General features: G+C 36.9%; 1 protein-coding gene across 2 annotated transcripts; it reads right to left on the bottom strand.

Annotated features, from left to right (window-relative positions):
• Positions 1 to 546: 546 nt before the first annotated feature.
• Positions 547 to 22568, bottom strand: usp2a (ubiquitin specific peptidase 2a). Of its 2 annotated transcripts, XM_059514503.1 has the most exons (14): positions 22451 to 22568; positions 21884 to 21962; positions 15464 to 16154; positions 7333 to 7383; positions 6288 to 6411; positions 6090 to 6201; positions 5556 to 5666; positions 5399 to 5463; positions 4337 to 4440; positions 4178 to 4255; positions 4009 to 4087; positions 3696 to 3803; positions 2826 to 2946; positions 547 to 1670 (listed from the first exon to the last, which is right to left on the bottom strand). In XM_059514503.1, the coding sequence occupies exons 3-14, from the start codon at positions 16106 to 16108 to the stop codon at positions 1595 to 1597; spliced, it is 1674 nt and encodes a 557-aa protein (XP_059370486.1). In that variant the 5' UTR covers positions 16109 to 16154; positions 21884 to 21962; positions 22451 to 22568; the 3' UTR covers positions 547 to 1594. The 2 variants fall into 2 exon arrangements, with proteins under 2 accessions (XP_059370486.1, XP_059370487.1); XM_059514504.1 differs by lacking the exons at positions 15464 to 16154; positions 21884 to 21962; positions 22451 to 22568 and adding an exon at positions 10617 to 11104.
• Between the last annotated feature and the right edge of the window lie 5430 nt (positions 22569 to 27998).

The following is a 27998-nucleotide window of genomic DNA, read 5'->3' as shown; positions in this document are numbered from 1 at the left end:
TATTAATACCCTATTGAATTAACATTGTTTAACAGTAAATGCAAACCAAAATTTAATCTCAAACTAGTTATCACTACTGAGAGACAGCATAATTTAGGTTAAATTTGCAATTCTGTTACAACATACACTAACAATAAAAAAAAGTTCTAAAATAGATTATTACCCTTAGTTAATGTTGATTTATATTAATCAAAAATTGTATTTATTAATGTAATTTAATGGACCTGTGTATGGTCTAAAGGCCCCGAACAAAATCGGTCCGAAACTAAGTTTTTTTTTGGCAGTTTGGAACAGCTCACCAAAGTGAACTTTTTAGGGGAGTTTTGTTTTATTTGTTTAAAGTATATTGGGGCCTTAACAATGAACTGCTGTCTTCGAAACAATAAATACAGTAACAATGTATTGCTCATTGTTAGTTAATGCGTTAAATTTAGTTAACAAATTGACCTAATATTACCTTGTTGTAAAATGTTACCTACACACACACACACACAATAAAGAGTGTCCTTAAGTTTTGATAACAGGGTTATTAAATGGCAAATAAAACAGTTTTCATATAATATTTAATAGCAAATAAACACTAATTTGTTAAGCTCTATTTTGTAATCTTTTCATTCATATAACGCAGACAAAACACAAAGGATTGTAACAGTTCATTCTTCTAAAATTTCCTCATACATATATCATTTTATTTTGACTGCCATCGTGTGACTCGTATCACATCGTCTTCTGACCTGTAAGCATAAATAGATGCTGTTCTCTTACCTCTGTTAAATGAACTGACAACAGTAATGGGTTATGTTCAGCACCACTGTATATAGTACATTCTCTATATTGCATCATATATAAAAATATACCGATTTTCTTTTGCAAAACATTCTTTCCATGTTGTTCAATGGCATGAGATCAAGGATCCATTTACTGTCAGCATCATCTCTTCCTCCCATCCTATCCTTCCCACCCCATTTCCATTCAGAGCAGTTCAATCAATGATCAATAGCAGCCACACTGAATAAAAGTCATGCCACACATTGTTCTCTCACCACCACAGACTTTCACAACAAACTCCCGTGACTCCTTCAGAAAGTGGAGGAGAGAACAAAGCATACACAGAAAAGATGATGGGTGGGGGTAAACGGGACGAAAGATTGTGGAAGAGGTGATGAAAAGAACAAGGTGTACTGTAACAGGCCTGAACAGTGTACTTCCAACCGGTTCATCTCCCAGGAGATCTGGGAGGACATCATGAAGAAAATCCAAAACAAAACAAGTGAAACAAAGTTTTTAATATTGAGGCGTTCTTGATCAAGAGGAAGGCGCATTGGGATGAGAGTTTGGTTGCAGTGCATAGAGAGACGTCTTGGGTCGGAGCCACTTGGGTTATTGCCTGATGACGAGCTGCCCTGACACACACACACGTACACACAGAGGCGCGAGGACCTCTTTAACACAGTGGTGGAGCGTGAGAGGGCATTTTGTGCACTTCTCCCGGTGGCCAGCAGACAGCGATGTTCGTTCTCCATGACAGCCCAAAGGAAGCAGCATAGTTTGTAACGTGCCTTCAGCCCAAAGGCTTCGAGTCCACAGTCCGTCTTCAGAGTCCCGCCCGCTCGTAGAACAACACATAGGCGTCACTGCTGCGAACTTGGCTGGCGGACATTGGCGTGACTCTGGAAGAAGAAATCCACACATAATATTTTTTGACCATCAAATTTGTATTGAATATCTGGGAATAAAATCTAACTGAAAATATAGGTTTAACATCTCAAAGAAATTCAACATGATGGGAAATGAATAAATAAAATTCAAGATTATGCATTTCTAAGTGCAGATGGTCAGGTGTAGGCCCTATGATTTCCACGTCACAGAAAACATGGACAGAATTGCAGAATCCAGTCATAAAAATGGAATCTACTGTATACCGCGGAATGTCATGGAATTTGTCAAAGTTTGGGTGAATTAATCAAAAGTAGGTCATTACACTTACACCAAATCAAATCACGATACGCGATCCTCAATGTTCGCTTGGAACCTCAACCAAGGTGGTACCGAAAAACAGTAGCAGGTACCAGGTACTGTACCCAGTGGAAAACCCCCCAAAAGTGAACCGTACCGTTCCGTACCATGCATGGAAAAGCGCCATTTGTTAAACTTTTAATAAATTATGTTTCATGATTTTAATTAATTAGCATTAGACACATTTTGATTGATAAAATGTAATTTAACCATGAAAAAAATATATAAAAAAAGAGTTCAGAAAAAATAAACAAAATAAAAACAGAATCCAGAAAAATTAAAATGGAAAAAAACTGAATTTGGAAAAAAAGAAATAAAAAAAAAAGAAAAAGGATTTCATAGAGCTCTACAGGACTTTATGCAGCTCAAGATCATTCTCAAATCATTCTGGAGAACATGATGATCACGTGGAGATCATGCAGCTCAAATACAATTCAACTTAAACGTTAAACTGTAATGCTTTTAATATAATTTGTAATAAATGAAAATATTATATAGCATTAACATGGCCAAATATCATCCAATTATTCAGTGAATATAGTATTAGTGGAATGTGAGTGAGATTAACAGTTGAAGATGTGGGATTTTAAGGAAGCGTGAGTGGGAAGCAGTGCTGGAGTGAGGGAGGAGGTGGAGGAGGATGGGACACAGGAAAATCACAGCAGCTAGCAGGTCAAATGGAGCTCTGCTGACATGCTAACCGTCAGGATCACTTCCCTGAAAGCTAATGTATTCTATACACCTTTGGGAAATATACTGGTAGTCATGCAAAAGAAAAGAAAGAGCAGGAGGGGAAGTAAAGCAAGTACCTGGAGTCGTTATATGTGTACCATTCACCGTTTTTAGGATTGCAACAGTACGCTGTGTAGTGGCCTCCCATAGTCGTGCCTGAGTGATTGGACACTGCATACAAGTTATATACTGCACTACCTGAAACAGAAAGATACACAGATAGTCAGGCTGGAACAAAATGCAAGATACAGTAGTTTACTGTGTAACCAAAATACCAATAATATACAGAAAAAAAGGGGTACTTTAAATTATAACAAGACCTAAAATACATCATTATTTTAGGTCTTTTATTTTGAAATGTGTATGTTTTGTTATTTCTAGCTGGTAATTCAAAAGATGAGGGAGATCATCACCGACATAAATGCATGATATTATTTGACTGTTAACTGCTCTGAAACTGTGAGCAAAACAACCACGTTTTGACTATTAATCACATGGAGCCGCTTCTCCACAATAACGGCTTCTCTATCCCCAAATTTAAGACCTCCCAAAAATGATATTTAAAACTTCTGCTGTAATATTTAAGATATTTAAGTCTTTTGTGACCTTGCATTGAATCAAATATTTTTTACTATTATTTATAATGTGAAAATAATTGTTTATTTAAAACAAAACTCCTAGACCCTTACTGCTACAGGATATGATATCACGTTCTAGACTGTAAAGTAATTTTCTATGATAAAATCACTATGAAACATATTGTGACATACTTGTTGATTAGATGGAGGCAGATCTAAATTTAAGAAAGATTTAAGTGGACTAAGTACTTGATAGACGTTTACCAGACGATCCAGTTAACACATTTTAATTAAGAATTATATTAAACATTGAAAAAAATCGGTCACAATAAGACTGAAATGGCAGATTCTTGGTCTGTGTTTACTCACTGCTTCTGTCAGAGGCGAACTCCCTGAGGTCCAGGTCTTTCATTGGGAAGTTGACGAAAGTGGACAGTTTGCTGGTTCTGACGCGGGCTTCAGAGAAGCGCTTCAGATCTGAACAAGTGAAGCAGTTAAAGAGAAGAGACTCGGCACACTGCTGACCTCAGAGAGACCTGTCACTTCACGCTTCGACCTAACCCATCAGCACATTCCTGCACACACAAACAGCGTCCCGATCTTATCTGTGCTTACAGTCAACAAATGCACCGATGCACCGAGTGACATCACAAACAGATCAGACAGCATTAGGAAAGGATACGAAGAACTAGAATTTTAGGAAACTTCTGAACTGTAAATTTCTTCGTACATCGTCTCCTGGCTTTGCACCTGTAACATGTCTGGATGAAAAAACAGAGGAACAGTTAGATGTTTCGGTACATTTACATTTCCACATTATAAAAATGCAAGGAATGAATTAAACCAATTACCGGCTTCTCGTCCCCATCCAGCACGTCTTCTTTAGTAAACAGCCGCATGCAGTCCATTAGGCTCACCTCTCCATAGCCCTTCTAGGCAGAGGAACACCATTAACACCCACTCATTTCTCCAAATGCACGTCCATGCTCCATGCACGTCAATGAACTAACCTTGGCAATAGGTAAGGAAAGATCCCAAAAGGGATCGAACACAGTGGAACAATAGCCACAATCACTGCAGGTCAAAGAGCTCTTCAGCTGGCCTACGAACAGATCTGAGGACAGAGAGAGAAGAGGCAGAATTATGCTTTGTAATGGAGCACAATGATAACCCACAGCTCTTAGATATTTGCATTGCGCAGTCTATACTATTTAAAATCATTTTTGTTATTCAAAATAATGGTGCAATAAAATAAAATATAAATATTGGGTAAAACTTTATTTTACGGTGTCCTTGTTACATGCACTTACAATTATAACAACAATAAATTCTGCATAATTACATGCAAGTAAACCTAAGCCAAACCCAAATCCTTACTATAAGCATATGGTACATGCAGTTAATTAATATTACTCAGTAATGTAATATTAAATGTAAAAATGTATAATTACATGTATAAAATGTGTAATTACACGGTAACAAGGATACCTTAAAATAAAGTGTAACCAAATATTGCATGAAAAATATTAACAACTTATACAACGTGACCAACAAACAGGCTTTCCATTGATATATGGTTTATTAGGATCTGACAATGTTTGGCCGAGATACAATTATTTGAATATCTGGAATCTAAGGGTGCAAAAAAAAATCTAAATACTGAGAAAATCGCCTTTTGAAGTTGTCGAAATGAATTATTTGCAATGCATATTACTAATCAAAAATTAGGAAATTTACAAAATATCTTCATGGAACATGATCTTTACTTAATATCCTAATGATTTTTGGCATAAAAGAAAAATTGATCATTTTGATCCATACAATGTTTTTTTTGGATATTGTTAAAAATATACCCCAGCAACTTAAGACTTAAGTTTTGTGTTACAGGGTCACCTTATGAAAACTGGAAATGTTGCCTTGTTGTTCAAGTATTAAACTTACTAAAAAACAAATAAAAACTTAATAATAAAGACAATATTACTAAAACTTTAAATAAACACAAAATTAAAATATAAAAATAATCTCTGATATATAAATAACACTAAAATAACACTGATGCAGTGTATACTTACCTACGATTTTGCTGTCTTCTCTCTCTAAGTACTTAGTCCACATCTTTTTCCCTTTTTCCTCATCACTAAAGAAAATGAACAAAATATATAAATCATAAAATCAAATTCACTACATGTCATTTTTCCACACTGAAGAAAATAAGGGCAGTGCACTTACGGCAAGTGATCAAAGTCTTCCATGTTTCCCCGCGGCCGGACCATCACCCTGTTCACTTCGTTGTGCAGGCCGTCTAGCAGGAAACGTAGAAACTCCTGAGCATCCTGTTGACTGGAGAAATAACATAAACATCTTAATACATAACACAACTACAGCTACATTCAATTAGTAAGACTTCTGATTTTTACTGATAATCAAGCAATCATATTCATATTTTGCTGATAAATATTCAATTAAAACATTATATTATTTTGTCACAAAAAAAAAGATAACTGATTGAAAGTTAATGCTACAAGTGAAATTAGTTAATGCTACAAGTGAAATTAGGCAGTACAAGATTTGAATTTACAACTGAAAACTAATACCGACGGATTAAAACCAACATTGTACTGATTTATTGTAAATGCGTAATTTTTATATATTTTAAACGTAAAAAAATTTATTTGAGAGGTGCTTGTTTGTGTAAAACTTGCGGCTATGATACTAAGATGGCCACTTTGAACAGCATAAAACCGTGTGTATGCTGAGGCTTACTTGTAACCCACAAATCTGGGTGCGTATCTCTGAATCTGTGTTTTGAACTCAGAGGGACTGACGGCTTCACGGCTTGAAGAAGTCCACATTGTCTGGATAAGCTTGGCAAACTCTGAAGTCACGACAAAGAGAGACTTTCAGTACAGATAGTGACGGCTGTGTAACCTGCAGGAGTTGTGTGGTGGCGAGCGCACTCACCTTCCATGAGAGCAGTGTTTGTGCGGCTGTTGTTGTTGAGGTCTCGGCGGTGGGAGTTGTGAAGACAGTAGTCTCGCAGGCTCTGTGTGTTGCTAAGACACTGAAGGATGGAGTTCATAAAACACTAGCGAGGGAAAGAGAGAGATAAAAGAAGAGAAATATTTAGAGCTAGATTTTGGGCTGGTAACTGATTAAAACATTTAAATGAATTACATGACAGTGATTACTTAATAAAATACACATTGCCCAAATTAAACACTAAATAGACACAAAGAGCAATGAGCAAGATAAAAAACATTTTTATATGATTAAATAACATTTTATTTTTTGACCAAATGCACTACATACATTTAATTAATATAAATATTTATCTACAAATATGACACTGTGTACATGCTCACTAAGCAGAAATCAGAAAGCAACGGTAGCCACAAAACAAGTGACACGTCGTCTAGAGTTTCACAGCAGCGGATTTGACTGCGATGTGTAAGAGTTTATTTTTGGACTGTACACATACTGTTGCTTGGCAGAAGCAAGTTAAGTGAGTGCGAGAGCGAAGAGACATCATGAAAACTAATCTTGCCAAATGGAAACAGATGGAGGAATGTGAAATCGATATGAAAACATTTTTGCTTCTTGCCGCTTAGGTGTGTTAAAATCAGAGATTTGACAGTTTTGATCTATTTCTAGCATGCTAGATGTGTTGTATTTAGTATATATATATATATATATATATATATATATATATATATATATATATATATGTACTACGTATATGACAAAAAGTAGTGACAGTGAAGACCTTACACACTTCATTGTTGTGTGATTTTTTTTTACTGATTTTTCTGGTTTGTGTGAACATGGGAATCAAAATCTAGAGAAGAAGTGCCATTTCTGCATCAGCAGCACCACCACATCTCCCACCGTTGAAGAAACAGGTTGTCAAGCATAAGTTTGAGCCAAAACTGGACAAAAATTCCTACTGAAAACAAGTACACACTTCACCTATAAGAGCAGCTAGTACATCCCATTTAAAAACACTTACTGTGTTTCCCAGATTACGAAGCCCCACCAGGCCTTGGGCACTCTTTGAGTTCTGAAAAATAGAGAGGAGGTGAAATGTTACCACAGGTCATCGGCTAGATGTCAGTGACTAATCATACATTATCAAATGGACAGAACTGTTGCTCTTAAAAGGTCAAATTAGCTGAAATTTTGACTGGATTTCGAATTTCCAGCCAGAATCATTAAAGGTGACCACACCTCAAGTCAAGTCGTTCCAGGAAACGGAGATCTATGTATCCATATAATCTGTTTTTTATTAGAGGTGCTAGAGTGTTAAAGCAGACCGGCCAGTAATCTGACACCATGTTGTTTTCTGTCGTGCCAAAGCACGGGAGGGGAAACGTGATCTACCCTGTGCTGGGACTCTGACAAACTTACCTGGTGCTGGCCAGGATCTTCACACAGACCACATTTGTCCCGACCGCCTCAGTGGCACAGCAGTCAATATTTGGGGAACAAACAGCTCATGGCAGTATATATCACACCAGGAATGTTTAACAAACTCATTAACTGTGTATTATCCAAAGCCAAGCTTCCATGGAAAATGCATGCTGAATGCTCATTTCATGGGAACAGGCTCACCAGCCTAATTTGTCCTTCTCTGCTGAGTAATATCAACACTGCCAAAAATAGCATCCTTTCACATGGGATGTCCGTTCATTGGCTGATTTTTTTATCGTCACGGCAACACTGACCCCGGCAGCCATATCTGACGGCCACAGGATTTTTACAGGCACTAAACCAAGACACCATGCAAATGTGGCCATCCAGAATTCTGCAACATCCTACATAATACTGCACTAAAACATCAAATGAGGGATACATGTCCTGCTGCATATCAAAGAAACATTTGTATATATTTATTATATTATAAATTATATTTATATTTTCAAATTTTACATTGTCGTCAAAATTATTGTGATATTATCGCTAATATTCGATATATCATCCAGCCCTAGTACAAAGTAGGTCTATTTTAGGTTGTTGTGATTCACTCTAAAGCAGACGTCCACTGCTGTGTGAAATGAGACAATGCTGCTGCTGTTGTTGCCAAAGCAGCTTGTGGTTGCTTCTCAATATAGGGGTACATGTACCCTGCAGCTAATAAACATCTCATAAGTTTACAACATTTGCATCACTTGGTCTCAGGAGGAAAAGTGCCTTTGGAAACTCTGGAGGAACCTGTTAAAGGGTAAGAACACCTGCCTGAATGATATGAGTTATGATGAAAGTTCCAAGGCAAAGCTGTAAACGCTGGGTGAAGAACTTCCATGTATTAGTTGAACAGTTTTACTATTTCCATGCATAATGAAGCATTAGAACATAATACAATAACTTGATGTTGATGCCTTTATGTTGTTGATATAGTGAGATTTTATGTTTCAAATCCTCCTCTATAGCACTCTTTTTCCTCTATTTCTCTGCTGGCAGGAGAATGTGGAAGTGGGTCACGGTGTTCTGTTCAGCATTCTCCCCATTACAGAGGTGAGGGAAGACTAATCCTGCTTTTATAACAGCTCGCTGTGAGAGGAAAATGTGGAGCAAATACCCAGCTGAAACATCCAGACTGGCAGCCTTCAGTCATCAGCGAACACTGACCCACATAATATTATTTAAAGATCTCTGGTAGTTGGCTTAAACCGTGAGATGAACACGTTGTACTGTTTAGAGTTTATACCATCTCTGTTTTATGTCAACTTTGTCTCTTGTCCTACACTCCCAGCCAAATAATTCCACACATCTCTTAGCTGTCTGTTGGTTGAGGTTTTCCTTGTAACTTTCTTCTGTTTAAAGAAGCCTTCTGAACCCGGCCACAGTTTGTAGACCTGCATTTCCCAGGAATACTCAAGCTCCTGTGCCAAAATTTCTGTCCCATGTACCAATGTGTTAAATTAGTATGAAACACTTAATTTGGACCGTCCTGTTTCAGCTAACCAAAATAAAGGCACTGCTGGGACTCCATGTCCTTCACAATCACATTATACTTGTCACACCTCAGGGGGAAGTAACTCACAAAAACTGCATGGAGAAAATCCTGTTTACACATGCTAAATATATGGGTAATTTAATTTCCTGATGAATATCGAAGCACATTCCGTGACGCTGAAACTAATCGCGAGGCAGATAATGAAGGCTCAGTGGCAAAGTTGTTCAACCAGGCCTAGTCCTGACTCTGGTGGCATGGGGCAGGACTGAGAGCACTGCTGAATGCAGGAGTGAGCTCTAACGAGATTTCTGCTTATTACGTTACAACGAACAACCATTCTGAACTGCCTCATGCGTCATTCATCAGCAGCATGCAGGTTGCTGTTGATATATGTTGCTTCACTTCAAAAAATAATGAAGTGTGCCTTCTGGTAAACCCAATGTAAGGTGCTCTCATTGAAACCTAACCTTTTTTCTATAGCATCGATAAGACTGCTTCATCAGTTTATCCCTGCATACACATAACATAGCAGTCAGTGGTTAGAATAAGTAAATGAACCGAAAGAGCAAATGCAAGATTAATTTGCATTATATAAGCAGTGACCTGTCAGAATACTGATCCCTTTAAAATAATTAAAGAGAGCTTACTGATGGAGGTAAGTGCAATATTAATGACATCGCAGCATGAACTACTTTTTAAGGCTTATTCAGTGGGCCTCAGTTCATTTATGCTTTATCATGTATTCCTTAAAATTAACTAGCATCTATTTTATGTTACTAGTACTTATTTTTATTGCTACAATCCAATGTTTTCACTAGTTAGTTAGGCACCAGTACTTATTCCAGTTGTAACTAGTATGTATTCGATTATTTTGTAGTATTTATTTATTGCATAGTATTTCTTGATTTCCCATTAGTCTTAAGTAGCTATACTATTGGTACTGGTCATGTCAGTGGTTCAGGTATAAACTATTCACTTACGACCACAATGTATTCTGATAGTTACTGCTTATCTATTTCTGACAGTTATCAGTTTTTAGTTTTACAAATAGTAACTGAGTGGACTAGTATGTTTGTTGGTTAGCTGAACAAATACTAATCAAACTAGTTATTGGAATAGACCAATAACTGCAATATAAACTAGTAAGAACTTGAATAGTTTATATGAGCTACAAACCCCGATGGTATTCAAAGACTAAAATGCGATTTTTGTAGTAATAAAATAATTGTTACCTATATGTAATGAACAAGTTAGTAGTGAACCTAGTAAAATAATAAAAACATAACGTTAGTAGTGGGTAAATGGTAATACGAATGACCTATGAATCGTGCTCATACCTTGGCATGATTAATCAGAAGTCCAACGAATGTGGAGACCAGCATGGAGCCGGCCATAGTAGAGCTTTTCCTCCGCATGTCCTGTTTAAGAAGGGGGAACGCAGGCGCAGGTGGCTCCTCTGGTATTGTAACTGTATATGAATGTCGCATTCTGGGCATACTCCATAAAATCCTTCCGCGCTGTATAAACATTAACTTTAAGAAACAGCTAACGTTATGTTACTATGGACGTTCTCGCATCAAATATTCCAGGGTCCTTCAGGTGAGCAACTTGATAAGGAAACGACCTCTTCAGCGGTGCGAGGGAGCACTGGGGACGAATAAAAACATCGCGCGCTTGACCGACTCACTACATTCGGAACACTATTCACAAAACAATAGACGAAGAAACGTGTTCTCAAATGCAGAGAGGAATTCCCTCCCGTGTCGAAGTAGACAGATGAGAGCTCTCAAAAGTGAGGGCAACGAGCGGGAGCTGTAAGATTGAAAGCTGGAGGCAGCGCGCGGATCCATGTCTTTACAACAGTCCCGCCCACACGAGCCTAGCGCGCGCATCCGATGTCAATGAGGGCAGCGGGTTAAACATGCCGCGATGACAGATTTACAAGAATCGTGTGGTTGTCAAGGACTTACTATTCATTTTAAAATGGAACACTTTCAATTGTTGGTTGGGCTCTGCAGAACATTTTGTTTATACTGTTGCAAAATGTATACTATATTATAACACAGGTATGAAATTGTGTTTACAAGTATAAATTCACGACAAGAGATATATACTATGTACAAATTAGAATGTAAACTACATTATTGCCCATCTCTAATTTGCTACATGCGACTATAGATATGAAGATATTATAAAGATTAAAATTATAATTTTTTTTGTGAAGCTGATTTGAAACTATTGTAAAACGTGCTATACAAATACACTAGAATTAACTTACAGCTACAGTTATTCGACAGGAAAATGTTATAAATCAGATTGAAAATAGAACAACTGTCAACAATGGTAAAAGCAACAAAAAGTGGGACAATATGTCTAGTCTTTTGGCCTGGGCTCCATGTTTAACTCAGCTAAGCTGTCGCCCTCACGACAGTATTAGAGAAGCATTAAACTTTGCCTGTAAAAGTGGCAGAGAAATTAGAACAGGGTATGAAACACAGTCCCAAAAGAGAATGTCCCAAAAGAGAATGACACACTGAGGTTGTTATGCTCTTATGAGACGGTGGGTCAAATGTCATCAGCTGCAACCCAATTCTGGATATACTGGAAACACGTAATGCAGCATTAAAGTTACCTACAAGAAAAATGTCACTTTTGAAGGCCACACTATATATGCATCCCACAGTCCTATAGACTTTAATCAATGCAGACGCTATATCGCATTTACGCATCTGAAAACAATGTTGAGAAGGATAGACTAGTCTTTACAATGAATACAAGGAATCTATTTTTTTTCTTTCTGGCTATGTCTTATTCACACCATATCTCACTGAAGTTGATTTCATTGTAAAGAAAACCACAGAATGTTGAGCATGTTAATCCATGTTTATATAGAAACAGGAAGTTGGGTGAAATGGAATTTTAGAAAGTGAGACGGATCACTCTGACCCTTCCAGTCTTATGACTAAGTCTATGTACACAGCAAACAGCAAATGAAAACACTTCCTTGACATGCCACAGAACACAGCAAGGGTGAAAAGGTAAAGGAAACAGGGTGGATTAATGCGTTTCTTGAAATGTATAATTAAACACTTTGAAAGAATGCCAGAGATCCATCTGGGCTTTTAGCCAAATGACTTGATGTGCATCAGAGCACCACTATAGTTGAATTTCATACAAAATACAAGCTCTGATTCTGCTGAAATGTGCAAAAACTCTCTATAAAAATAAGCAGGTCACCTGTTATGAAATGCTATGTAAACGGCAGCAGAAATTTTGGACGCTCTAATAAAGAAACAGCATGTGATGACTGAGTGAAATTAAACACTCAAATCTCAAAAACATACACAAAACTTTAAACACAGGAAAACATCAGAGGGACACTTTGTACTTTGTAGAATTTAATCTTCACTGGGGTTCTTAAAGGACCTCATGTGAAGAGAATAAGAAGTCCTGAACTCTCAGTGTTCTCCGAGATATACTGCCAATAACCAAGTGCCAAAAAGAAGGCAGTTGTATTCAGTAGGTTTTGAGCCTCATCAAAACAAACATGAAACATTTTGTTAATGTTAATGTTAAAAGTTTGTTCTGGAACAACTTACATTCTAACAGACCTGTCATTTAAAAAAATCTTGGCTCAAATCTTGACTGGCATCATTAATAAAACCACTGAATGGAAAGAGTCAGACTGTGGCAGGGAAACTGTTAATGCTGGCCCAGCCATGCAAAGACTCTCAGTAACACTAACCTACTATTGGCTGGGAAACCGCAGTAGTTTAATGGTAGTAGTCGGTGACAGGGCAAATTGTATATCTGTTGCAGCCTGTGCTTTTCCTCACACTGATACTGATTTGGTCGGCAAAAATACTTTAATAAGGACAGAAATATTAGGCCAGAAATATATACTATACAAGAACGCAAAGGTACTGCAAGTGAACAATCCCGCACACCTAATGTGTGTTCTAGTGTTACTGTGGTTGTAACAAATGTTAGTACTCATGGGGACATTTGAGTGTTACCATCAAATGTACCTATGACATTGCACTGGATCAGTTCGATATTCGGATAGCTTGAAACATGTTAACTGTTTAATGGTAACTAATAAAGTACCTAGAAGGAATCTCTACTGCCCTGAATGTCAGCGGAGACCTTGTCCCCTAGATGGCAACCGGGACAAAACAACAGGAAACAGATGGTTCTTCTGCACAATCTGACTTTGCTGCAGCCTGGAATTGAACTGCTGGTTTCGTCTGGTCAGAGGAGAACTGGCCCCCCAACTGAGCCTGGTTTTTCCCAAGGTTTTTTCTCCATTATGTAATGATGGAGTTTTGGTTCCTTGCCGCTGCCGCCTCTGGCTTGCTTAGTTGGGGACACTTAATTTCCAACAATTTCGTCGACTTAATTGGACAGAAACTATTTAAACTGAACTGAGCTGGATGATGACATAACTGAATTAAATGATGAACAGCCCTTTTGCATTATTTTCCTATTTAATGCTGTTCAGTTGCTTTGTCACAATCTGTATTGTTAAAAGCGCTATATAAATAAAGGTGACTTGACAACTCTGAGTAACTGTTTTAATTTTGCAATTCATATTGTTTTGTCTATTCTTACAAATCGTTTGATATTTATTGAGTTATTTATGCGTTTTAAATCTAAATCACAGCTGTGTCCATCATTGATTGAATGAATGTACGCTGTTAGTGAATCAATGCAGTGGGAGTCTACAATCAGCCACACCTATTCAAACATTTTCATTTACCATAAGAAGCACTGTGACTCCAACAGGGGCACATTAAACACATTCTGTAGTTTAATGGCAAAACTCGGATATGGATATGTTTAGAATAGTTAGCATACTACTTACTTCATAGTATACCCTGTAATGTATACAGATTATCATATATAAAATTGCACTTTTAATACATTTTGAATAGAATAAGTACAAATGTCATTAATCACGAAAATGTAAAAAATCACAGCTGGGTCATTCCATGTCAACTAAACCAGAGGTCCCTGGCTCAAATTTGTCCTTATATTTTTTTCTGAATAAAGATAAACATGTATAGTTATGAAAGCCAAAATATTAAATGTCATGGATGAATATTTATTAGGTAATCCGCTATTTTGTAGAGGGGGGTCAAAATGGCGATTTTCACCTGAGATTCAGAGCCAAATTACAGGGGGTTAAAATGACTTCAGAAAGATGGAAGCATCATGTAATTGTTTATACAGATATTGGTAGGTCTATTAGTAAAATCTGTTGACTTTAGCAATCTTTGTTGCATTATGTGCAAACGGTGACCATTAAAAAATGTGGAAAGATCACTTTTCAAGTTTTATAAGTGTGCAGAACTGTAACGTAATACCCTTTTATATATTGGGTCATAACAAACCTCCCTTTTGGCATTATAATTTTTAAGGCCCTATATTTTTCAGTTCCATAGATTTTGTTTTATTATGGCTCCAGGAGTAAATCATTAAATTGCACACATTATGCATTGAACATACTTGTCTGAGTGCCATATATATTCTTTTTCCAAAGATTGCCTGCATGTAACTCAATAAGTATTAAAGATATTGCAGTATGGTTTTAGATTGTAGTCCTTAATAAACTTTTATTTTGGAGTCTTCATTTTCAAGGTCCAACATTGTTCAATCCCAGTGATATGGGGGTCTCAAAGAAGCATGCATGGTTATCATATAACAAGCATGTTGTTAGCTTTATTAACAAATACACTTACTGTGGTCTTCATTTTCAAACGTTAAACCATTAAGCTTTTATTTTGGCGGAAAACTGCAGGGAGCCGACAGTACCATGTTTCACTATTTGATCAATTAAATTGCAGTTACTAATAATTACACCAAGCCATATTGCCCTATGTAGTAGTAGAGTTTTTATGTTACTATGGTATTCTAAATTTTCCTGACCAAATCAATAATTTTATCTGCAACTTCATAAGATGACTTCACTTATATCACGAGACACTTGAAACACAGCTGAATGTTACACATTCCTTACACCTCTCAGCACAAACTCTTTTGAGCCAAAAGGGCACTTGTGTAACACTTGAGAAAGGAGAGTGATGCAAATTTAAGGATCGGTGAAGAACACAATCCTAGCATCATTCTGCACGTTATGGAAATAAATGGGTACTGTCCAATGAGAAAACATGAATGCTCTTACCAAGGACTCTCTGACTGGTGAAATGGAGCGACAGCTGGAGGAGAATCGGCTGCTGCTGCTCTTCAGGCCGTCCTGCGTGGAGCTCCGTGAGAGGCCGTAGCTGGAGCGTGCGCTACCGTAGGAGTCAGATACATCAGTGCCTCGGCTCTGGTAAGACTGCTTCAGGCCACTGCCACTGGACGTCTCGCTCAGGCCCAGAGCTGACAGATCATGCGTCAAATCGCTCTGACTCACCGACTTCCTGCGACTGAGGGAGATGCTTGAGGACACGGGTGAGGAGGAGAGGTAGCTGGTGGGGGCCGGAGAGTAGCTGTAGCTGCTGTATCCCGAGCCTCCATTGAGGCCCGAGCCATAGCCCTTAGCCGGTGTGCGGCTCAGGCTCTCGCTGCGCCGGCTGCCCAGCAAATCAGTGCGAGGGATGGGCCGACCCCGGTCCGGCTCGGACAAAGAGCTGTAGTTGCGGGAGCGGGAGGCGCTTGAGCTCAGGTAGCTTGAGGAGGAGTAGCCTGAGGAGGAGCTCTTATAGGGGAGCTTGTCCCGCTCGTAGGAGCCCAGTGAGGAGGTCAGGGAGGAGCCATATGAACTGTAGTGACTGGTATAAGAAGAGCCACCATAGCGTTTCGCCGTAGAGGAGACACGAGACATGCTGGGAGCTCAGCTGGACGTGAGACGATTTCAGGCTGCATGGACTCTGTGAACGAAAAGAAGAAAATGTGTTGCATAAAAATTCTGGCCAATATAGATAAACCAATAATTATTTCCCATGTTAAATTCGGAATGAAATTAAAATCTGTTTAATACATGCATACTTTATTTTTTTATAGTTTTAAATGTTTTTGACCTTGAGTAGTTTTCAATTAAAATGTTATAACTGGAACTTCCGTTGAAATGCCAAACCTCACTGGTGATGTATAGTCAAACCAAAAATGATACAGAGGAAAAAATTAATATAAATACTGTTCAGTTTCTTGCAAGTCGCATCATTTCATGTCTTTACACATAAATGTATCGTTACGAGACGCAGGGTTTAATTTGGTTTTGTTTGTGTATGTTTTTTGGACTCTCAAAGCTGTGAATCCCATTCTCTTTTATTATAAGACTGACAGACTGCAAAGGTTTAAGTTAAAAATCTTTGTTTGTGTTCTACTGTATAAACAAAGTCACCTACATCTTGGATGCCCTGGGGGTAAGCAGATAAACATCACATTTTTATTTTTTGGTAAACTATACCTTTAAGTGATCATTTACATCTAAATTTAGATGCATAATACAATTAAATATCCAATAACAGCCAATAGAGATTGAAATAATAATAATAATAATAATAATATCAGCTGATAACCAAAATGGCACAGATATTTGGGCATCCATAGCTGCTATGTATAAATATAAGTTATTTTTAAGTGCACTATGTCAAAGGGGCCCCATCTGACATCTACACTGACTGATGAGATATAAATCATTTTAGCTCATATCAACCAACAAATTTCAAAATGCCTCAAAATCCCACACACTGAAGGTCGGCTGTTTCATTACGTGTGTATTTCAGCCTTAGGGAAAGAGTGTCTCTCTTCAGTTGGGCAATTTCAGTCAAAATGGTAGGGTATAAACAATACCTGTTATGAATTTTGAATGACTGTGTCATGCCCTGAGGTCTCTTGTGTTCTGTGCGATTGATCCTGAAAACATATTCGATGAGTAGCAGCATGTGACTCTTGTCCAAACACAGCACACACACTGCGAGGGGTGATATTACGCAACCTATGGGGGCTGCACTGCTAGCACGGGACCCTGAATGCAGCTGGCGAACAAAATGAGCTCCATTGTTTTCATAGGGGGCCTGGATTGGTGGTACAGCCCGAGCACCGCACTGAGGACCCCACTGTTTGAATGAAACAAGAGAGCGCCCAGAGCCGGGCCGTGTGTAATGGCGGCACAGTTTGTTCTTGTGGAGAGACGGGCTCCTGTTCACAAGGCAGTGCAGCGTCTGAATAAATAAAAGTATCTGGTGTCGTTGATCCGTATAGGGTTCAGTGTGATGGCTCTTATTTCTTTAATCTATCTCTCTGTGCACTCTCTCTCTCTCCCTCTCTGAGTGCAGCGTTCACAAATGCATCAATAATTCAACACATAGATCTAGGGTATAGGCTGCACACTGCAGGCAGTCCAAAGCACATGGCAGACAGACGCTAACAAACTTTCACCAAACGAGAACTCTTAAGACAGTTGTCCACTGCTTTCACATTGTGTTCCCTCTCTTTGGCCACAATAAAAACAGCCAAAAGAACCCAACCATATGGTATTGAGAAAGCTCCTTAATATTCTAACTGCTTTAATACCACGACAAAGTAGTCTAGAAAAAGAAGTAGTACAACACATTTCGTTTGTGCTGCACTTCATTAATAGATGAGGTGGAAACTGATTAACAATCAAAGAAATGCAGACTTGGCTTAACTCAGGCAATGTTTTGCCGACATGGCAACTTCTTGCCTACAAGTTTGAGGTTTATATTAAAAAAGCAACTGATGATAGAGGACATGGGTAAAATTAACTATTATTATTATTATTATTATAATTATTCATTTAATATTATTAAACTAAGATTGATAATAATGTGCTCTCTTTATTACTGCATATTTATAATATTTTTCTATTAATTAAATAATATTAAATATGATATATAAATAAATTACATTTACAAGTAAGATCCTTGTGAATGAGCTGCTATATTCTAGGGATAAACAACTTTTGATATGAGGAGATAAGAAAGTTTTTTTTTTTTTTTTACTTCAAGATCATTACAAAACACCGACAAAAATGTCAAGGTGTCAGGGATTTAATGTATTAAACAATACTGTTAAAAAACTTAGGGTCAGTAAGTTTTTAAAAATATTTTTAAAGACGTTTCTTATGCTCACCAACCCTGTATATATTTTATTTAAAGAATTACAATAAAAGCAGTAATATTGTAAAACCTTACAGTATTAAAATAACCATTTTCTATTTTAATATATTTTAAAATGCTCTCTAGACTTCAGTATCACATTAATATGCTTATTTGCTGCTCAGGCAAACATGTATTATTATTATTATTATAAGTGCTGAAAACAGTTGTACTGCTTTAATATTTTTTTCACAAACATGTTTTACATATTTTTTCAGGATTTTTGATTAAAGTTCTATGGAGCCAAAAGAGTCTCAATAAAGATAAATGCACACACTACATTCACATATGCACAAATACGATTCATACATGCACACACATAATTCATAAATACACACACAGGATACACAAATGCGCACAAAATTCACAAATGCACACACAAAATTAAAAAAGCACAGAAAATTCAGAAATGCACACAAAATTCAGAAATACACACACAATTCAGAAATGCAAACAACATTTACAAATGCACTCAAGATTCACAAATGCACAGGACAAGATTCAGAAATGTATTTCTGATGCACACGCACATATATCTTGATTTACAAACTGCTTGCGGTCTGTGAACTTCACTGCATTTGTGTGTGAATTTTGAGACTCCCCTGACTTGGCTCGACACACAAATGCCTTTTTTTAAACAGGGAATGATCTGCAACCAATCAGATATCTCCCTTGTTTTAGCCAATCACAAGAATGCACCCCACGTGGGGGATTGTTTACTTATAAGCCAATCAGCGAATGACTCGCTTTCCTCACGCGAACGACTCACTTTCCTCAGCGAACGATTCACTTTCCTCATGCAGCGAACGACTCACTTTCCTCAGTGAATGACTCACTTACCTCACGCAGCCGGCGACCCACTTTGCGCAGCCGGACACCCACTTTGCACAGCAGGAGACTCACTTTCCGCAGCCGGAGAGTCACTTTCCTCTCGCAGCGAACGACTCACTTTCCTCACGCAGCGAACGATTCACTTTCCTCATGAGTCATGCAGCGAACGACTAACTTTCCTCTCGCAGCGAACAACTCATTTTCCTCACGCAGAGAGCAACTCACTTTCCTCAGCGAACGATTCACTTTCCTCACGCAGCGATCAACTCACTTTCCTAAGCGGACGACTCACTTTCCTCACGCAGCCGGAGACCCACTTTTTGCAGTCGGAGAGTCACTTTCCTCTCGCACCGGACCACTGACTCTCTCTTCATGTAGGGACCGAATATTATAATTAAAGTGACTTCTATATTGCATCCAAAATAATATTTAGATATATTTAAACATTCAAAAAGGTGTAATTTTTTTTTACTTTCAATAAAATATTTCAATAAAATGAAATAATTGCCTATTGCAAATTTATGAATCCATGGTTAACTTTTTTTCTGCAGTCACTGGGCTATATGTATTGAGACATTTTTAAATTTATATTTTGTAAAAAATAATAAAAAATAAACCTGAATTGTAATCTAAACATCTGTATTTTCATACAATTTCATGAATAAGTCGGCTATGCCGCACCACAGGCATATCGCGCTGTGTGAACACGTTCATGTGATTGGCTTATAAGTAAACAATCCCCCACGTGGAGTGCGTTCTTGTGATTGGCTAAAATAAGGGAGATATCTGATTGGTTGCAGATCATTCCCTGTTTAAAAAAAGGCATTTGTGTGTCGAGCCAAGTCAGGGGAGTCTCAAAATTCACACACAAATGCAGTGAAGTTCACAGACCGCAAGCAGTTTGTAAATCAAGATATATGTGTGTGTGCATCAGAAATACATTTCTGAATCTTGTCCTGTGCATTTGTGAATCTTGAGTGCATTTGTAAATGTTGTTTGCATTTCTGAATTGTGTGTGTATTTCTGAATTTTGTGTGCATTTCTGAATTTTGTATGCATTTGTGAATCTTCTGTGCTTTTTAAATTTTGTGTGTGCATTTGTAAATTTTGTGCGCATTTGTGTATCCTGTGTTTGTATTTATGAATCCTGTGTGTGCATATGTGAATGTAGTGTGTGCATTTATCTTTATTGAGACTCTTTTGGCTCCATAAAGTTCAAATGAACAGCATTTATTTGATCAATTTCATGCACACTTGCTGAATAAAAGTAATATGCTAAATCATAGAAGCAGGCTCTGTTGTCTGTAGTCATCTTTTGTGAGAAATATTAGCTATTAGTTACTACTGATAAAGAAACTTAGATTTTTTTTACAGAATTAAAATTTTTTTAGTAGAATGAGTTTGGATTTTGGACTTTTTCTTCCTCACAGAATGCTGGTTCAGTATGTCAGAAGTCAGTGGGGGTTTAGTCAGTGGTCAGGGTCTGAGCTGTGGGATAGTCTCCGGCTGTAAGCATGTGACAGATGAGGATTTATCAAAGCAGATGTGGTTCAGCCCTGTGATGCATGTCAGACATCCACACATGCATTCATGCTGATAGACGTGCTGTCATGACGTGCACACCACCACTGCTCCTTAACATTCACATCTAACACGTCACAACACCTACTTTTAGCTCTTCAGCATTTGGAAAGCTATGAAAGCCGGTTTCCACCTCAGAGTAAAAAAATAAAACGGTGACTTAACAGTTGTTAAAAATGTTAGCCACATAATTACATTTTGACTGTTACTCTGATGCAGAAACATGCCTCAACAGAAACCAAAATGCACTAAGAATGGCAAAGAAGCATCAAAAGGTCAATAAAAATATCCTGAAAACAGTTTAGCTTTGTATGTGCTGTATAACTTCAAATATCAAAACTGGTCTCCAGAAAGCCGCCGTGACATCAAACCATCCTAAAAAAAAAAAATCTAAAACTTGTGCAGGTGTTTGTATTAGCAACACAAACAAAATGCTTTAGACTTGAGGCAAAGTCTTGGGTACAGCTATATTTACCCTGAAATGTGAGCAGATAAGAGCTCGGTGGCTAAACTGACGCCTCAGCCCCCTCCTATGACCAAAAGCAATCTGGCAAGACTCGCCTCACAACAAAACCTGCCAAACCAAACTCAAAATCTACCTTTTTATTCACAGCTATGTTACGCGAATCAGACTTGCACTGGTTTAGTATTTATTTTCAATGCTTATACATTCTGGAAAGACAACATCAGAACAAATTTTAAAGGCAGCAGGTCATTTCAGGTTTTTAAATCATTTACAGCGAGCGTAGACAATCCTGAATAAGGAATGTGGAATACAGATTTTGTAACACTCTGACATTAGGGCCATTGTCTATGAAAAGGAGACAATGGGGATTAACGTGAGCAACTAAAATTACAAATCAGGTGTACAGACACACAAAACTGCTTTGGTGTTTTTTAATTTCAAAAGATGAACCCAATAACTTGCACTGGATTAACACACCCTAAAAATCTCCAGAGACAAACTGCAACTCTGTACGTTGTTTGTAAGTGCCACAGCACTCTCTCGGTATCATGTGTGTAAAGTGCGCAAGCAGGTGGGTGTTAGGTTCAGGGGTACCTACTGTAAGTAGAGCCGTTCTCGGTTCTAGCAGATGGAAAAACGTTTCATTATACCTCACATACACCGTTCAATGTTCAAACCTAAAAAGACAACAAAAAATACAGAAGAGGGTTTAGAAACATTTGGTGAAGGCAGTGTTTATAAAATAAAATAAAATATACAGCCTAATTAAAAAATGGCTATAAAACATATTATACAGATATATAAATATAAAAGCACACTGAGTACTAGACAAATAATAAGGAAACAGGCCTATATAAAGCCTATGAGACATACAAAATATAAAAGCATATATGACAACTCATTCCTAGGTTACTAAAGAGGTATATGAGAGCATCTTTTAAAACTATGTTTACAAATGTTCTGTATTGCTATGCATCAGTTTAAATGTCAGACTTTTATTACAATCCAGACCCTGGTTAGGCTGAATGGATAACAATAAAGAGCCTAACAACTGATGACTTGAGAATGTCACGCGGTCTCCCCCATAGAACTTACAATACTGGATAGCAGTCAAAACAGCCTAAATTTAAAGAAAAGAGCGAGTCGATTTGGAGAAGAGGCTCACCAGTAGTATCTTCCATGGACAGCGTGTTGCTTTGGAGGCTGTAGCTCAAGAGTGAGAGGACCAGAGGACTGCATGAGCAGAGTGATCCAGAATGCTAGAGATCATATTACTGAGCTGGTAAATATAGCAATTGCCTATGACCTCCTTGGGTCATTCAACACTCCTGCATTCCAAATTGTACTTAAAGGATTCGTATTAAGACTTTTTATGGGCAGGACTGGGTTTACAATACGATTTTTTACAGTTAGAAATTATTTATGTAAACATATGAAATATTTTGATTATATACTTTCCTATATTTATATAAAATAATTAAATATAACATTTTATATAATACATATGGCATGTTTTTATATTTATTTTCTACTTTATATATGCAGTTATATTAAATTAACCTTTTGTAACACTGTCTACAAAAAGAAGACAATGAAATCAAAAACACTGGTATTAACATAGCAGTAAATTAAGCCTGTTATAATTAAGATAATTAAGATATAAATTAAGATATGAATAATTAAGATATAATTAAGATATTAATTAAGCCCGAATCCGATAGGAGCTAAGCATGGCATGGAGCATCACACCACATGCATTAATGAGCGATAACAGCAATTTTAGGATTATTGTAATTGAAATGGCTAAAATAAAATCATAAATACAACCTCTAGTACCATGATTACTTGACTTATCAAGTTTGACCAATAGGTGGCGCTGTTATCAAATCAATTTGGTGTACTCTGTGTGACTTTTCAATGACACACACAAAGTTTGGTGTCAATATGCTAAAGCATTCCAGAGATACAGCCTGGGCTCGGTCCGGGCTCGGGCTTGCGCTCCGTTTTGCGAGCGGTCATGTGATGTGTTTCGATTAGCGCAAGAAAGATGCGAAAATGGAAGCGGAATAGGTGTAACGGAGGCTTGCCTCTGGCGATTACGTTTTGGTTGCACAGGCAACTAAAGCAAAGGCTGAGGTGTGGAAAATTTGTGACCATGTTTCTAATGAGAATAATGAGTGAATAATGACGCACCATCAGTGAGCGCAGGAACGCGCTGAAGCCATCTACAGTGGATTCAATCATTTTCCTCCACAAAAACATGTAGACTTAGCCTAATCTCTGTGAGTAAAGGTTTTTCAAATGATAACTAAATATTCATTGAGTCTAAATGCATTGTGTTGACAGAGTATTTACGCTAATGTTGGCTTTATTCTTTTATTAAATGTCAGCGGCGAAGCAAATCGGCGGAGCCTTTCGTCAATAATTTCGTTATTGCCAAATACCCATCTTAATTTAAAATTTATCATAATTTAATTTTTTTTTAAAAAGACTCGTTTTTATTGGTGCGTTGGTCTATTTATATGCTAAATGAGCCTATGCTTAGATGTTAAGATGTCAAAGAGGACTTATTTTATTTCCGTTTTCCAACTTCCAAGTGGTCTAGTCTACGTTAGTTATGAATAAATAATTTTAAAACATGTATAAATTACTCATTCTTGACAAAAGAGCTGTGTGTGTGAGGCACATTTGAATAATTTCGGGCTGTATACGGGTTCGGGCTTTTAAAAAGCTGTCAATCAAAATCGGGCTCGGGCCGAAACCTGTCGTGCTCGGGTCCAGCTCTACTACCTGTAAGTTTTTAGAAAAAATTACTGCTGAGACTTTAACGAGTTTGGATTGGATATCATAGGAGAGACTGGGGGTGCTGTAACATTAACTGCTGCTTATAACACCACCAGTTTAACCTCCATGTCTGTTAAGGATATATAATCTCATAATACTGGCAAATTCCAGAATCCCATTTTGTTTAACTTTGTTCAATCTTATTGTTTTTTGTCGCCGTAACACTGTTACAATTGATCCTGATGGTGGGGTATGTTTTAACAACGCTGCATGACACTAATTTACATATTATATGAATAAGTATTATATTTATAAACTACTTTAACTACAAACAAATAAGGGAAAATCAAGGTCAAGGCCAAAACAAAGAGAGGGTATCAAAAGGTTACACACTGCTCAGTCTCCCGTCCTTCAGCAGTGTGTCACGTGATCGAGCTGCAGCGTACAGCGCTACATCACTGAACTTCACCAAGTAACGTTACTGGATAAACAAAACATAACACGAGCACTTTGAATAAATGTCTATCTTATATTACTATTGCCTTAAAAAGAGAGACTGAACCAAACTGACCTACACGATACTAAACATTTCAAGACTTTGTATTCATATGAATACATTCAATCTGCAGGATTGGGTCTGAAGAATTAAATACCTAACTCGCGATTTACCGAGTCATTTCATACATTTATACCCAAGAGAGCTCGCCAGTCGATGTTATGTAATTAGTGAATCGTCCAGAAGCTTCCGAATCGAGTAAATCAGTGTAAACGGCGAAGACTGTACAGCATTACTCACCAATCCGAGCGAGACCATCCTCCTCTCCCCTCGCTCCTTCAGGACAGAGCCCACCGTGAGTGAGACTTCCACGTAAGCCACTTTGAACTCTTGCAGCCGATACACAATTGTTCAATGATGCTCTTCAACACAATGTAAATAATAACCGAGGCATTTTGGTTGTTTCTGTCCTTGTAATATTCCAAGCTCTTGACTTGTAGTCAAAAAACGGTTGCTCACTTTAACGGTGACGTCGGAGAGCGTTTCTTTCATCCCATTGGTTAATTCTGCTCTCGAACGTCATCACAATGCCACCACCTACACTGTAACCCTGGCGACGTGAATAAACACTTTTGAGATTAGAGATATCGGTGCGTTTTAAAGGAACAGATTATACATCAAGGGGGAAAAATAAATTAATAAATATAATCTGTATCATTTCACTCAAGTTGCTTCAAACCTGCTTAACTTTCTTCCTCACATGGAACACAAAATGAAACGTAAGGCAGAATGATTTACACATATTATTCATACATATATACCGTATATTTATATTTAAAACAATACTATTGTGTATGTTAAAGCAAAATTTCCTTAAACATATTTATGGCCATGACAGCAATGTTGTTAACCAATTTAGTTAACTCAAATAAAATAAAATTATATGAAAAACAAAAATAAAATAAAATAATAATTACTAATATTACTTAAAGTAAAAAAAAAATAAGGCTAATATGTATTTAGAATTTATAAAATATATAATAATAATAATAAAATGTTATAAAATAAATGTTATTTCAAAATATCAATAAATAATGTAATACACAAAATACTATTATGACAGTCAGTAAAAGACAAGTTTATTTTTCCTTAGCCTTTGACACACTCTATTCAACTTTCAAACATAGATACATTATTGTGCACATACTCTGGCAAATCAATGGTATAAAACAGTCAAATTTGATTTTAAAATGGTAACACGTTAATGGAGTGACTGTGTGCAACTCAACTTGAAATAAGTGTTCATTACAATAACAGGCCTAATGCATCCATTAGATAAATTATTCTCTGGAATTCTCCTCCCTTTGATACTTAACAGCCTTTTACACACCCTTTACAAAATTAACTTTAACTGAAGATTAAGAACTGCAAATGTACAACAGATAATGCTAACTGAGAAACAATTCAACACATAATATCCTAACATAAACAGCTAAATAAATATAAAATGCACAATCTGGATACAAAAAGAATAGTGTACTGTGAGTCACAATTATTGAAAAATGTCTGCTAAATAAATTTCACTTGTCTAGTGGTACAGTGGTAAATTTAACTTTCATCTTCACACTTCATATGCACCAGTCACAGTTTAAGTGGCATTAATTGGAATATCAATAATGCATACATATAGGTAAAAATAATAATTATGCAAATGTGAAAACCTAAAAGGGAAATCTCTAGAGAGAGAGAGAGAGAGAGAAAAAACAGTACTTCATTCTGCTTTAATGTTTGATTAGGGGTCGCAGATAAAGGCAGAAAGAGAAAGGCATAGAGGATGCTAGAATCTTCATCTTTATCAACTTTCTTCCTCCAACCGAACAACATTTTTTAAATATGCAAGCTGATTTTAACATTTCATGTTCCACTTCAGTTTAAGTTATACTCATATAAGTCATTATTAAATCTCTACCCATTTCATGGTTTGGTTATACAATGATGTAAAAACTGACTCCAAATTCGGAATGTCAACTTAATTCAAAATCACGTCTTACTGACTAGAAAACCGAAATGTTTAATGAGAAATGCTTCTAGCCTTCAACATTTTCACATAATTTCATACACTTTTATATATCAGTACATAAGAGAAAAGCTAATCTAACCTAAGCATTTGCGAGTGTCAGTGTAATGTGGCACACTGACAGTGATGCTGAAAGGATCTCAGTGCTTTTCCTTTCAGTCCATCCTTCAAATCATGCTATCATATTATATATGAAATAAAAAATACAACAAACTAGGTTTTCACCAGTTTCAGTCACTAAACATGTTTTTCCCCACCTTGTTGAATCAAGCATGACAAGCAAAATGAGGTTCATGCACTGATTTGATTGATGTACCAGTTATAAATAAATAATTTGCTGGTTTTATCCTTAACTTCTGTAGAATGAACATTCTGCATTTCAACACACATTTTAGTCAAGCTGCAGTATCTTTAAAATGATAAACAAAATAAAACATTTCTGTGTTTTTAAAAGGATAAAAAAATAAATAAATAAAAAAAACACAGAAATGAAACCGTTATTAACTTACATTCCAAATCTGTATGATTTTTCTTTCTTCTGTGGAACACAAAAGATGTTCTGAAGAATGTTGGCTTCCCTTTTGTTAAGGAAAAAAATACCCTCAAAAACATTTTCTTTTATGCCCCCTAGAATAAATAAAGTCATAAAGGTTTGGATCAACATGAGTAAATTATAAATGAACAGATTTGGAGAAATTTAGCATTACATGACTTGGTCACCAATAGATCCTTTGCAGTGAATGGGTGCCATTATAATGAGTGTCCAAACAGCTGATAAAAACATCACAATAATCCATATGACTCAAGTTGTCGATCCCCTGTTGTCCTCTCACATTGAAATCCACTGATAAGGTTTAGAACTGTTTTGGACTATTTCACTTAGAAATAGTGCTTGAAAAGTAATCTCGTCTGAATCAGGAAAGAAATATGCACATGTCTTTTGATATAGATGAGAGGACTTTTTTCACTGAAGAAAGCAATTTCACCTTGACAAATTTGTTTCGTAGAAACATGCAGCTTTTAACTTCACAAGATATTCATTAATGGACTGGACTCATGTGAATTACTTGTGGATTATTGTGATGTTTTTATCAGCTGTTTGGACTCTCATTCTGACGGCACCCATTCACTGCAGAGGATCCATTGGTGAGCAAATGATGTAATGCTAAATCTCTTCCAATGGCCAAAAAAACTCATCTTTATCTTAGATGGCCTGAGGGCGAGTACATTTTCAGTATTCTTTTAAATTAACATATGAGCCAAATTTCCAGCTTATGTTTTTCTGGCCAGATAGAGTCATTCACATTGATTGGTTTGCTATTGGTTTATTTTGTTTCATTTTTAACAAATAACACC

Source organism: Carassius carassius, chromosome 28 (genome assembly GCF_963082965.1).
Source record: "Carassius carassius chromosome 28, fCarCar2.1, whole genome shotgun sequence".
Classification (NCBI taxonomy): domain Eukaryota; kingdom Metazoa; phylum Chordata; class Actinopteri; order Cypriniformes; family Cyprinidae; genus Carassius; species Carassius carassius.
This window is presented reverse-complemented; position numbering and strand designations above follow the sequence as displayed.